General features: G+C 46.4%; 1 protein-coding gene across 1 annotated transcript in view; it reads right to left on the reverse strand.

The window, feature by feature from the left end:
- Positions 1 to 14,689, reverse strand: part of ahi1 (Abelson helper integration site 1) — a 29,382-nt gene extending 14,693 nt beyond the window's left edge. Inside the window, 13 exon segments of the mRNA XM_034146089.1 lie at positions 2,722 to 2,854; positions 5,371 to 5,520; positions 5,602 to 5,787; positions 6,321 to 6,413; positions 6,830 to 6,844; positions 6,846 to 7,026; positions 7,672 to 7,724; positions 7,727 to 7,866; positions 9,423 to 9,499; positions 10,395 to 10,936; positions 14,055 to 14,173; positions 14,510 to 14,571; positions 14,660 to 14,689. Coding sequence (XP_034001980.1) covers positions 2,722 to 2,854; positions 5,371 to 5,520; positions 5,602 to 5,787; positions 6,321 to 6,413; positions 6,830 to 6,844; positions 6,846 to 7,026; positions 7,672 to 7,724; positions 7,727 to 7,866; positions 9,423 to 9,499; positions 10,395 to 10,936; positions 14,055 to 14,173; positions 14,510 to 14,519 — 1,699 coding nt within the window. The 5' untranslated portion in view covers positions 14,520 to 14,571; positions 14,660 to 14,689.

Raw genomic sequence — 14,689 nt, forward strand, 5'->3', positions numbered from 1 at the left:
GATGGCGATGGGGGCGTGTCCCTCTCCCTGCTGCTTCCTGTAATCCACAATCAGCTCCTTAGTTTTGCTGATGTTGAGATGGAGGTTGTTATCCTGGCACCAAGATGTCAGGTTTTCGACCTCCTCTCTGTACGCCGTCTCGTCATCGTCTGTGATCTGGCCGATGACGGTCGTGTCATCAGCAAACTTCACGATGGTGTTGGAGCTGTGTGTGGCCACGCAGTCGTGGGTGAACAGGGAGTAGAGGAGAGGGCTGAGCACGCAGCCTTGAGGGGCACCGGTGTTTAGAATCAGGGTGGAGGATGTGATGTTTCCCACCCACACTGCCTGGGGTCTGCCCGTCAGGAAGTTTGGGATCCAGTCACAGAGGGCGCTGTTGAGCCCGAGGTCTCTGAGCTTGATGGCCAGCTTGGAGGGCACAATGGTATTGAATGCTGAACTGTAGTCAATGAACAGCATTCTCACATATGTGTTCCTGTTCTTCGGGTCCAGGTGTGAGAGGGCAGTGTGGAGGGTGAGGGCTATGGCGTCGTCAGTGGACCTGTTTGCTCTGTAGGCAAACTGCAGGGGGTCCAGAGAGTCAGGGAGGGAGGAGGTGATGAATGATTTGACTAACCGCTCAAAGCACTTCATTATGGTGGAGGTGAGTGCTAATGGGCGGTAGTCGTTGGGGCAGGTGATGATTGTCTTTTTGGGGACAGGAACGATGGTGGAGTGTTTAAGACATGTGGGGACTACAGACTGCAGCAGGGACCTGTTGAAGATGTCTGTGAACACCTCTGCCAGCTGAACTGCACACACCCTGAGAACACGGCCAGGGATGCCATCAGGTCCAGGAGCCTTGTGTGGGTTAACCCTTTTAAAGGATTTACACACATCTGCCCTATTTAAAACAAAAGGGCAGTGTAGCTCCTGGTCCCTCTGTACCTCCACAGCCCGGCTGCTCTCAAAGCGTGCAAAAAAACTGTTCAGCTCATCTGGGAGAGATGCGCAGCGCAGACACTCCCGCAGCACCCCCCGCTGCTCCTTTGTAGTCAGTCATTGTCCTTAGTCCCGCCCACATATTCCTAGTGTTACAGCCTTTGAAGTCAGATTCCACCTTCTCTTTGTACTGTCTCTTTGCATTTTTAATTGCTCTCCGGAGATCATACCTAGACTTCCTGTACTCCTCCAAATCTCCCGCTGTGTGCGCGATAGTGCGCGCTCTCAGCTTGCAGCGCACATCGGAGTTTATCCATGGCTTTTGATTTGGGAATGTCCGTACAGAAAACCTTCGGTACCACGTCATCGATGCATTTCCCAATGTAGCAGATGACAGTGTCCGTGTGTGTGTTGATGTTATTGTCCTCAAACACACTCCAATCCGTGGATGCAAAGCAATCCTGCAGTGCCTCATCTGACTCCTTGCTCCATCGTTGTACTGTTCTTGTAATCGGTCTGTCCCTTTTAAGTTTCTGCTTGTAAGCAGGCAACAACAGTAGTGAGATATGGTCTGATTTGCCGAAGGGAGGGCGAGGGAGAGCCTTATATCCATTCCGGAAAGGGGAATAAACATGGTCCAGTATGTTATCCCCGCGCGTCGGGAAGCTGATGTGCTGGTAATATTTTGGCAAAACCTTCTTCATGTTGGCGGTGTTGAAATCTCCGGCCACAACGAACGCCGCATCTGGCCGTGAAGTCTCGGTTTTATCAATAATCCCAAACAGCTGATCGAGTGACGTGTTGTTGTCGGCGAGCGGCTGCGGGGGGGGACATACACTGCTGTTATCACAACAGATGTGAATTCCCTCGGCAGATGGAAGGCCCGACATGAGATCATGAGGTGCTCGAGATGTGCGGAACAGTCCGATGAAATAATCTTCACATCTGAGCACCAGTTGTTGTTAGTCATTACACACACACCGCCTCCCTTACTTTTCCCCGAGTTTGCAGTCCGGTCCTGACGGAAAATAGAGAATCCATCAGGGACAATGGCGGAGTCCGGGATAGCGGGGTTGAGCCAAGTCTCAGTGAGAATTAACACGTTACAGTTCTTAATGTCCCGTTGAAAAGCAATCCGGCTTCTGAGTTCATCTAGCTTATTTTCAATGGATTGAACATTAGCCAGAAGAATACTCGGAAGAGGGGGCCGATTCTCTCGTTCCCTCAGTCTGACCAGCAACCCGGCCCGGCATCCGCGCTTTGTCCTCTTCTTGCGTCTCTCAGGTAGAACAGCAACAGGTAGCCATGGTGAATCTCCATTGTTTGTCGGAGGGTTATTATTGTCCACGAAGTTTCGCAATTGGAGAAGTTCCTCTCTGCTGTATTGTATGGCAGAGTAGGTGCGGTCGGCTAGCATGTTGCGAACCATGTTAAAAGTAAAACGGCAAAAGTAAAAAAAATATGTACAAAATACGAAAATGGGCAAAGTTGGAGGGGAGCACAAAGACGATGCGGCCATCTTCACCGGCGCATAAAATGTGATCTTGATTACGATGTTAAATCTCACAGACAGCCTAATATTTCAGTTCAACATAACTTCAGATTTCACAAATTACAGAAAAGAGTTCTCTGCTAAAACAGTAATTTGTTTCTGACTTTCAGGTGTGGTGTGTTCAGGTGTGTTCAGGTGTGTTCAGGTGTGTTCAGGTGAGGTGTGTTCAGGTGTGTTCAGGTGTGTTCAGGTGAGGTGTGTTCAGGTGTGTTCAGGTTCCTGAGAAACAGTGAGTGTTTTGTCCTCACCGATCACAGGGAAAGAGTCTCTGTCGGCGCAGGCTGCAGCGAGCCTCGTCCCGCTGTGAGAGAACTGCAGCGTGAGGCAGCCGTACTGCCCCCCCCTCAGAGAGAGGAGAGGCCTGTTGGGGATCCTGCACACCTAGACACACACACACACACACACACACACAAACATACACACACACACGTCAACTTAAACACATTCACATATACACACACTAAGTGGAGGACAGTAGGTGTAAAGAGAGCAGGTTAGTCAGTCCAGCAGGGTCTCAGTCAGTAGGGGCTGTGAACCGTAGGGGCTGTGAACCGTAGGGTCGCCGGGTCAAGTCCCCGACCAGACCTAAATATGGAGTGTGGACTGCTACTTGGAGAGGTCTCAGTTCACCTCCTGCCCTGCCGTGGTGCCCTTGAGCAAGGCACCGGACAACCCCCAACCCCTGTTGCTAGACTCCTGGTACTAGACTCCTGGTACTAGACTCCTGCCTGGTTCTAGACTCCTGGTATTAGACTCCTGGTACTCCTGGTACTAGACTCCTGGTTCTAGACTCCTGGTATTAGACTCCTGGTTCTAGACTCCTGGTATTAGACTCCTGGTACTCCTGGTACTAGACTCCTGGTTCTAGACTCCTGGTATTAGACTCCTGGTTCTAGACTCCTGGTATTAGACTCCTGGTACTCCTGGTACTAGACTCCTGGTTCTAGACTCCTGGTATTAGACTTGTTATGTCAAGTCTTGGACCTTCTCAATATAACTATGATTTAATTACAGTTTCCAGATATTGGAAGAGGCCCATGAGTCTCTTTGCTAATTATCAATGGTCTTTGCAATTAACAGCAGATGTACCCATGTTAAGTAAATTGGCAAAGGTCAGAGGAACTCCAAGAGAGGTCTTCCTCAGATATAATACAGTTAAAGTCTTGTTAGTTAGTGGTTCATATCCAGCATGCATTAGCTAAGAAACGATAAGGATGTTGGTGTGTTAGTTAAATGTAAAGAAATGTATGTGCGCTCATGTGCAGACGATATATATAGTTTGTTAATTGGATAATTCATATGCTGCAAGGCTCCTAAAGACTTCATGAGATAATGACCTTTTGACATCTGGAACTTACATGTTGCTCTGAGGTTGGTACGTCCAAGTTTAGGAGACCTGACAATGTGTGTGCGTTAAACATGATTAGGGAACATGTTCGTGTCTTTTAGAAAACCTATATGTGTCCTGTGTTTCTGAATATTCGGAGAAGGCATTGCTGTAGGACTGCTTGAGAGCAGAGGTAATGTTTTCCTCATTATTATTGATTGTTGTACAACGAAATAATAATTGATCAACTATACCTGTGTTTGTGTTTTAATTGATTCCTCTCTGTTTCATTCTTTCCTGTTGTGAGTACAAAATTGCCACAACAGACTCCTGGTACTCCTGGTACTAGATTCGTGGTACTAGACTCCTGGTACTAGACTCCTGGTACTAGACTCCTGGTACTAGACTCCTGGTACTAGACTCCTGGTACTAGACTCCTGGTTCTAGACTCCTGGTTCTAGACTCCTGGTTCTAGACTCCTGGTACTAGACTCCTGGTTCTAGACTCCTGGTATTAGACTCCTGGTTCTATACTCCTGGTATTAGACTCCTGGTACTCCTGGTACTAGACTCCTGGTACTAGACTCCTGGTACTAGACTCCTGGTTCTAGACTCCTGGTTCTAGACTCCTGGTTCTAGACTCCTGGTACTAGACTCCTGGTATTAGACTCCTGGTACTCCTGGTGCTAGACTCCTGGTACTAGACTCCTGGTACTAGACTCCTGGTTCTAGACTCCTGGTTCTAGACTCCTGGTTCTAGACTCCTGGTACTAGACTCCTGGTTCTAGACTCCTGGTCCTAGACTCCAGGTACTAGACTCCAGGTACTAGACTCCTGGTTCTAGACTCCTGGTACTAGGATGGGTTAAATGCAGAGAACACATGTCACTGTGTGCTGTGTGCTCTGCATGTGCAACCATTAAAGAGGGTTTCATCCCTCAATATCTATCTTATTGGGGAATGAACCCCAACAAGTACTCACACTGAGAGTTCACAATAATGACTGGATCATTTATTACATTACATTACATTTCATTTAGCTGACGCTTTTATCCAAAGCGACTTACAATTACCAATTACAGGGACATTCTCCTTACTAACTAAGGGCTAAGTGCCTTACTCAAGGGCACACTAGTGGTGGTGTTCCAGGCGGGATTTGAACACACAACCTTTCCGATCTACCACTTATTACACAACTACTGAGCTTAAGAATTTAATTATTTGACACATAATGTTAATTTAAAACAATGATGTTGGAATTTATTTTTTTATATATTTACAATTATTGTATTTATTTTATATATAATGTAATTTATTTAAATCCTATTTGTTGATGGGAAATCATTGATTCAAATTGATTTAATGTCCGCCCACCTACTTACATTATTTGAGACAAAATGTTAATTTAAAACAATCATTTTGTTTGAAAATGTTAGTTCAAATTATTTTATTGATTTTCTATGTAATTTAATTGATTCAGAAAATTATTTTTTATCTAAAGATAAAGTTATTGATTTATTTTTTTAAATAATGCATTCAAAAATAATGTAATAGATGTAATGTGTCTCTCACCTGTCCAGGCAGCCTGCTCCACCTCGGCGGGGGGGGCAGGGTGTGGGGGGGCTGCATCAGGCTCCTGGTGGCCTCGCTCTGCAGCTCAAAGAAGGAGGTGCTGCCCCGCTCCTCCTGGAGAGCCATCATGGAGCGCATGCACGGGTCCACCTGAAACATCATATATATATATATATGGTAAACAGCCTCATTAGCACATATCCAGAAGTACTCCTGATCAGTGTAACGTACGTGCTCGGGCAGAGCGATGCCCTTCACGGTGACGTACAGCGTAGAGCTGTACTTGTTTCGGGGGAACTTGCTCCACCACTCGAACACCTCGATGCTGCCGGGGGTCCGCTTGGCCCGGGCGGGGGGGCAGAACAGCTGGAGGCGGAGCTTACTGTTGATGTTCAGCACGCCGTTAGTGCCCACCAGCTGCAGGGAAACAGCATGAGAAGTTGTAATAGAATAATATTATACTCACTTACTTACTTTAATAATATCATTGTGTGATTCTTACTTGCTAATGTTTATCTCTATTTACTGGCTTTCACGTCTTTGATAAGCTTGGGAACATTCTTGTTGAGAAGATGTGTTGCAGTGTTGTTAGTTACTCTCTATGTGCATGTATGACCTTCAACTCAGGTGATCTGAGACATTCCTGATACTGCCTCCCTAACTTGCTCCCTAACTTCCAGAATGCTCCTTTGTCTCACCAAGCTCAACCCCTCCCTTTCTCCTCTCTCTGTGTTTAAATAACCCAAACTCTACTCTTGGTCTTTCACTCTGCAGTCTGTACGCTCTCTGTGTGACGGACTGAACTTTCTTGCAAGAATTAAAATACGACAAAGACAGCTGAATGGTTTGATTCTCTATCCACATTTGATAAATACATTCCCACCACAGAAGTGTTTTTAAGAACAATTTAAACCACATGAATGTGAACTAAGAGGGCCCCAATGCAGCACCTTGAGGAACGCCCAGGCTATCTTCCTGAACCCTCGCTCAGGGTCCACGGCAGCGTTAGCTCTCGCTTCCTCCATCGTCATGAAGTCCAGGATCTTTACGAGACAGAGACATACAACACTATTACAGCAGGAACAGATTAATAGTGAGGTTTATAAAAACGTCCCTCCAGTTTCCTGTCAATAGACTTATACAGCCAGCTCGTATGAAAGGAGGAGTTTCCCCAGTTTTTTCCAACTTTTTTGGAACACATTTTTCAAAAGATTACAGATTGTAATCAGAATTTGTCCCACAACCCTCAAGGGCCCCTTTAACCTGTCTTCAACAAGAGGTCACAATGTGAACTGACACAAATAAGTGTTTATAAAAGTATAAATATCAAATGGAAGTAATATAAAAACTAATTAATTTTAAATAAGATTCTGAGAAAAAAAGTCAAAGGATCCTGAATGAATGAGGAAATGTCCCGCTCTGTTTATATGTGTATAGACATGTGTAGATGTGTGTAGACCTCGAAGAACAGGATGGACTCGCGGCGCCTCCTCCTGGTTCTCCTGCAGGAAGTACCCGAAGCGCTCGTTGAAGATGATCTGCTCCCTCCACTCAGGGATGATGGATTTGTTCTTCTTGAAGTCGAAGGGCTGCGTGATGATCGGGAGGACGTGCTCCACGTTCTGCTGCTCGTAGAACGAGGAGACAGGGCGATGGCTGAGGAGAGACAGAGGAGAGACAGAGGAGGGACAGAGGAGGGACAGAGGAGGGACAGAGGAGAGACAGAGGAGAGACAGAGGAGAGACAGAGGAGAGACAGAGAGGGACAGAGGGAGGGACAGAGGAGAGACAGAGGAGGGGACAGAGGAGAGACAGAGGAGAGACAGAGGAGAGACAGAGGAGAGACAGAGGAGGGACAGAGGAGAGACAGAGAGGAGAGACAGAGGAGAGACAGAGGAAAGAGGAGAGACAGAGGAGGGACATAGGAGAGACAGAGGAATACAGAGGAGAGACAGAGGAGAGACAGAGGGAGACAGATGAGGGACGAGGAGAGACAGAGGAGAGACAGAGGAGAGACAAGGAGAGACAGAGGAGAGACAGAGGAGAGACGAGGAGAGACGAGGAGGGACAAGAATACAGAGGAGAGACAGAGGAGAGACAGATCACATGTTGCTCGTAGAGGAAACTCTAACCAGGTCCAGAGTGTTGGATAAATACAAGAAAAACTGATTTGTGAGCAAATTATTTCCATGTCTGTCCGTCTGAGACTTCTTGCAGTCGCGAATGAATGATGGGTTTATTTGTGAAGGTAATGTTAAATATGTTTTATATGTTTCTATAAACAGTCCTTCTGGGGCTACACCTGTCCTCCTTCCTCAGGTACTGTTCCCGCCTCCTCTCCGCCACCACGTGTAACCTTTCACCATGGGGTGAGAGACCAGCAGGTCGCTCTGCAGCCCGTCGGTCCGATGGACAAACACCCCGAGGACCAGACTGTCATCAAACACCTGAGCTGGAGGAGCCTGGAGGTCTGCATCCACCTCCACCTGTTCACTCACTGCAAGAGAGAGGACTCTTTAAAGCAGAGACTCTACATACTGATATACACCTGAACATCAGCAGGAGAGGACTCTTTAAAGTAGAGACACTACATACTGATATACACCTGAACATCAGCAGGAGAGGACTCTTTAAAGTAGAGACACTACATACTGATATACACCTGAACATCAGCAGGAGAGGACTCTTTAAAGTAGAGACACTACATACTGATATACACCTGAACATCAGCAGGAGAGGACTCTTCAAAGTAGAGACACTACATACTGATATACACCTGAACATCAGCAGGAGAGGACTCTTTAAAGTAGAGACACTACATACTGATATATACCTGAACATCAGCAGGAGAGGACTCTTTAAAGTAGAGACACTACATACTGATATACACCCTGAACATCAGCAGGAGGAGGACTCTTTAAAGTAGAGACACTACATACTGATATACACCTGAACATCAGCAGGAGAGGACTCTTTAAAGTAGAGACACTACATACTGATATACACCTGAACATCAGCAGGAGAGGACTCTTTAAAGTAGAGACACTACATACTGATATACACCTGAACATCAGCAGGAGAGGACTCTTTAAAGTAGAGACACTACATACTGATATAACACCTGAACAATCAGCAGGAGAGGACTCTTTAAAGTAGAGACAACTACATACTGATATACACCTGAACATCAGCAGGAGAAGACTCTTTAAAGTAGAGACACTACATACTGATATACACCTGAACATCAGCAGGAGAGGACTCTTTAAAGTAGAGACACTACATACTGATATACACCTGAACATCAGCAGGAGAGGACTCTTTAAAGTAGAGACACTACATACTGATATACACCTGAACATCAGCAGGAGAGGACTCTTTAAAGTAGAGACACTACATACTGATATACACCTGAACATCAGCAGGAGAGGACTCTTTAAAGTAGAGACGCTACATACTGATATACACCTGAACATCAGCAGGAGAGGACTCTTTAAAGTAGAGACACTACATACTGATATACACCTGAACATCAGCAGGAGGAGGACTCTTTAAAGTAGAGACACTACATACTGATATACACCTGAACATCAGCAGGAGAGGACTCTTTAAAGTAGAGACACTACATACTGATATACACCTGAACATCAGCAGGAGAGGACTCTTTAAAGTAGAGACACTACATACTGATATACACCTGAACATCAGCAGGAGAGGACTATTTAAAGTAGGAGACACTACATACTGATATACACCTGAACACAGCAGGAGAGGACTCTTTAAAGTGGAGACACTACATACTGATATACACCTGAACATCAGCAGGAGAGGACTCTTTAAGTAGAGACACTACAATACTGATATACACCTGAACATCAGCAGGAGAGGACTCTTTGAAGTAGAGACGCTACATACTGATATACACCTGAACATCAGCAGGAGAGGACTCTTTAAAGTAGAGACACTACATACTGATATAACAGGGGCTCTTTAAAGTACTTCCTGGCAGTAGAGGACTCTTTAAAGTAGAGGGGGGGAAAGAAGACCTCCAGTTACCGTGTTTCTTCTTCTTCTTTTTCTTCTTCTCCTTTGACTCTTCTTCGTTTTCCACATCTGCATCCTGCTCTTCATCTCTAGAGAACAGAACGACATCAATGAAGAGCTGCAACTAACACCTAGATGAACAGATCTCAGAGTCCCAGAGTCTCAGAGTCCCAGAGTCTCTGAGTCTCAGAGTCTCAGAGTCTCTGAGTCTCTGAGTCCCAGAGTCTCAGAGTCCCAGAGTCTCAGAGTCTCAGTGTCTCAGTGTCTCAGAGTCTCAGAGTCTCAGTCTCAGAGTCTCAGAGTCTCAGAGTCTCAGAGTCCCAGAGTCTCAGAGTCCCAGAGTCTCAGAGTCTCTGAGTCTCTGAGTCCCAGAGTCTCAGAGTCCCAGAGTCTCAGAGTCCCAGAGTCTCAGAGTCCCAGAGTCTCAGTGTCTCAGTGTCTCAGAGTCTCAGAGTCTCAGTCTCAGAGTCTCAGAGTCTCAGAGTCCCAGAGTCTCAGAGTCCCAGAGTCTCAGAGTCCCAGAGTCTCTGAGTCCCAGGGTCCCAGAGTCTCAGTGTCTCAGTCTCAGTGTCTCACAGTCTCAGAGTCTGAGAGTCTCAGAGTCTGAGAGTCTCAGAGTCTGAGAGTCTCTCAGTCTCAGAGTCTCAGTCTCAGAGTCTCAGAGTCTCAGAGTCTCAGAGTCTCACAGTCTCAGAGTCTCACAGTCTCAGAGTCTCAGTCTCAGAGTCTCAGAGTCTCACAGTCTCAGTCTCAGTCTCAGAGTCTCACAGTCTCAGAGTCTCAGAGTCTCAGAGTCTCACAGTCTCAGAGTCTCAGAGTCTCACAGTCTCACAGTCTCAGAGTCTCAGAGTCTCAGAGTCTCAGTCTCAGTGTCTCAGAGTCTCTCAGTCTCAGTGTCTCAGTCTCAGTCTCAGAGTCTCAGAGTCTCAGAGTCTCCGGAGAAGTGTTTCAATGAGAGGAAGAACCCTCAGAGACATCACTCACCCTGCTTCCTGTGTGATGACAGACTTCAGCTTCTTCTTTTTCTTCTTCCCCACGTCGTTATTCAGAGAAACGTTTTGTGTTTCCTCCTTAGGCTTCACACTCCTCCTCTCCTCCTCTTCCTCCTTAGTCTTCACACTCCTCTCCTCCTCTTCCTCCTGAGTCTTCGTCTCCTGCTGAGCGATCTGCAGCTGATACTCCTGCAGCAGTTTGTCCTCTGCCTCCTTCGCCTCCTTGTCTCCTCTCCCCTTCCCCTTCTTGCTCTTCCTCTTGGCTCCCTTGTCTCCTCCTCTCTCCTGTGGATCAGCAGCTTCTCCCTCCTCCTCCTCCTGGGGAAGAGGAGGAGCAGGAGGAGCCGGCAGCTCCCTCCTGCTCCTCCTCTTCCCCCTGGAGGTCTCCTGGTTCCTGCTGTTGTTCAGCTCCTCTCTGATCTGGTTCTTGGTGAACCGGCTCTCCTGCTCCGGGTCGTAGATGTTCTGCTGGACCTCCTCGTCGTGCTGCTCCGAGAGCTTCTCCAGGTCCAGCCTCTTCTTCAGAGTCTGCAGCTGCAACAGATATAAGACATGTCTCTGAAGTGTCCTGCTCCAAACCCCAAACAGATCCTTGTAGCCCCCCCCGCTCTCTTCCAGCTGTTACTAAGGACATTAGAGATGTCCCGATCCGATCACGTGATCGGGGATCGGAGCCGATCACGTGATTTTCAAAAGATCGGAATCGGGAAAAAAAAATCGGGTATCGGGAATTTTTTTTATATAAAATATTTTTATTATTTTATTTAATGTTACAAAACAAAAATGACCATGTTCACGTCTTAAAGTCATCCTGAGGCCTTAGTTTTGGTTTAAAAGTACACAACATCATGTATGTGTTGCTTCTTTTGGGCTTGTTTTCATAGACCTGGTTGCTTATTTCTCTCAAATCTAGCAACAGAGTGGGCAGGGCGCAGTGTCTAATGGCGCGTTTCCACTACAGCGCGGAGCACGGTTTAAGAGGGCTGTGACGTCAGCGGCCCGTCTTTGGTTGCGTTTCCACTTGGCCTAGTACCGGCCGGCGGGTCCTAATTCACAGTTTTTCTGGCCTCATAAAATCGTGGGTCTAGGGCCAGAGACAACGAGGCTGAGTCGGGCTGAGTATGCTAAACTAGAGAGTGAATCGCTGGCAAGGGGGGCTACAACTACAACAAGATGGACATATTTGACCGTGATTTAATTGTAATACACGTTTCAAAATGATGCCGAAGTAACAACATACTGATACTGGTTAGTAAAAACCATGAATTAATGCTTTGACAAGTCTGCAGACAGACGGCAGGCGAAAAACCTTTTAAAATGCGTGTTTTCTAAATGGAGATTGGCTAAGCTAACGCAGTATATGCTCCGACCGTCCACACTCACAACAACGGCCTATACAGACATAAATAAAGCAGCGACTGTATTCGCCATGACACAGGCAGTCTGTGGTTTGTACTTGTTTAACTTTTGTCTAGTTTCTGAACATATATGAGGAGCTGTGAGCTCTGAGTGCTAACAGCTAACGGCTGTGTTGTTTTTCTGGGGTTCTCATTGAAGATGACGTCACGGCTCCGCCTACACTGCGTTACTATAGATACTGCCCCAGTTCCTAAACTGTAATGGAAATGCGCCATAAAGTGAGCCAGTCCTAACGAGGCCTAGCCATACCGAGCGAGGCCGAGCGAGGCCGTGTAGTGGAAATGCGCCATAATAGTAGCAGTAAGCTAACAAGTGGCTACGTTCAGCTGGTGCCTCGGGAGTCGGGACAGAGAAAATGTCAGGAGTTTGGAAGTATTATAAAATTGAAAGCGAAGGCAGTGTAACAGCCAGATGCAATGTTTGCAAGGCGGAGGTTCCGCGTGGTGGAAAGAACAGAGCTACGTTCAACACGACCAATCTAATACGCCACCTGAGAAACAAACACCAACAACAACACAACGAGTACACAGCGGCCATTCAGGTAACGGCACTGAAACAACTGACACTTTCAGAGACTTTTAAAAGGAAAGAGAAACTGCCCCAGAACAGTGAAAAGGCCAAGATAGCTGAATTCATCGCGTTGGATGACCAGCCGTTATCTGTTACCTTTTTTTTTCCTCTTAATGCATTGCATAAAGATCGGATCGGGAAAAATCGGTATCGGCAGATTGTCAAAATCAAATGATCGGAATCGGATCGGGAGCAAAAAAAGGTGATCGGGACATCCCTAAAGGACATGCCTCTGAAGTGTCCTGCTCCAAACCCCAAACAGATCCTTGTAGCCCCCCCCCCCTCTCTTCCAGCTGTTACTAAGGACATGTCTCGGAAGTGTCCTGCTCCAAACCCCAAACAGATCCTTGTAGCCCCCCCCCCTCTCTTCCAGCTGTTACTAAGGACATGTCTCTGAAGTGTCCTGCTCCAAACCCCAAACAGATCCTTGTAGCCCCCCCCCCTCTCTTCCAGCTGTTACTAAGGACATGTCTCTGAAGTGTCCTGCTCCAAACCCCAAACAGATCCTTGTAGCCCCCCCCCTCTCTTCCAGCTGTTACTAAGGACATGTCTCTGAAGTGTCCTGCTCCAAACCCCAAACAGATCCTTGTAGCCCCCCCCCTCTCTTCCAGCTGCTGCTAAGGAGCTGACTCTGGGTCAGTAGCTTTAGAGAGAGAGTAGGGGTGTTTCTCAATCGCGAGTAAAGCTGCTTCAGAGCCACTATTTCAAGCATACTACGTCATCGAGTGCCGCCGAAGTACTGTTCCAATCTCCAGCATACTTGGAAATCTACCGAGCCCGGCGTACTCCGTTTGGAGAAATATCGAGGCTGCACATGAGTAGACTCCGCGGTCTTAAAATCCCCACAATGCTTTGCGCACGGACCAATTTCCCCAAATCTGTGGCGGAAGATGTAAGAGGCGGGGCCTCTCATATGACGCACACCTGCACACTTGCTAGCGTGTTCCACACTTCGTTTTTCCGAATGCCAGGAAGTATTCTTGACTCGCTTCTGAAGCAAGATGCTCGGCAGACATGTGCTACCAAGCAAGCGTACTCGACATTGAGAAACACCCTAGATCTCATCAGGAGAACTCTCCCAGCAGAAACTCAGCTAAATTCTGCTGTGATGAAACTCCATATCATGTTCCAAACCACATCAAGGATTCTCTCTGAAACTCCATATCATGTTCCAAACCACATCAAGGATTCTCTCTGAAACAGTATGGAGCTCAAACTCTTTCTCTCTCTCAGGTTTACCACAAGGTGAGTTCCTTTTGATTTCCTGCTTCTTCACACATACTCTCTCCAGTACAGGTTAGCTCTGAGTGTTAGCATGCTAATGTAAACACAGACCATATTACTTCCAGAACACGTCTCATTGTTTCTGACAGCAACGTTTCTGATTTGCCCGTGGATGTAAAGCCCGCCCACATTTGAGTAATGTGGTCATGACGCAGCAAATCTGGATCAGCTCCGTTGTTCCCCCGTTTTTAGTGATGTGGGTACGGAGGAAAAGAGAGAGGGGTTTATTTCCTGACTCTTAGTGAGTCTCCTGACACACCGGGGACACACCGGGGACACATGGTGATGTAGAGAAGACATCACAAAGTGTATTTTGTATGATAGGAGACCTTTAAACACCAACAGAAGTTCAGTATCCGTCCCGCTTCAGATCACTCACCAGGATCTCCTCTTGAGCTTCAGGGCGTTTCTTCTTCGACTTCTTCTTGTCTGAGTCTGAATATTTCTTGAAGACTTCATTGAATCGTTCCCGGGTCTTCGCCCGGTCTTTGTTCTCACCTGGAGATAAATGAGATGACACCATTATGAATGGAAGAAATGGCCATTGGGTGTAATAATCTAGTACTAGTAATGTAAAATATCTGGTTCTTAAAATTGCCTTTTTGGTACTTTTTTTAAATTCTAATACTTTTTTACTTTTACTGAAGTCAAGCTTTGAATGCAGGACTTTCACTTGTATTATTTTTACAATGTAGTATGGCTACTTTTACTTACTATTACTAGTACTATATAGTAAATAATCTGGGTACTTCTTCAACCTTTTGGTACACTTCAGTATTAAAATCACTACTTTTAGCTAAATTAACTTATTTTGACTATCTTGTGTTTACTGACCTGCAGGCATCTTCAGGGTCTGTGAACCCTCTCATCCTCAGAGCAGCAGGGAGGAGTTCATCCTGTTAACTCAACACAGAGAGCCTCCTGTTAGCTGTAAGTAGCACATTTAGTTCAGTATTTAGTTTAAAAACAGTGGAACAAACCTACATTTAGTTCGTACTCTATCTGCTAAGCTAA

Source organism: Trematomus bernacchii, unplaced genomic scaffold (assembly GCF_902827165.1).
Source record: "Trematomus bernacchii unplaced genomic scaffold, fTreBer1.1, whole genome shotgun sequence".
In the NCBI taxonomy this organism is placed as follows: domain Eukaryota; kingdom Metazoa; phylum Chordata; class Actinopteri; order Perciformes; family Nototheniidae; genus Trematomus; species Trematomus bernacchii.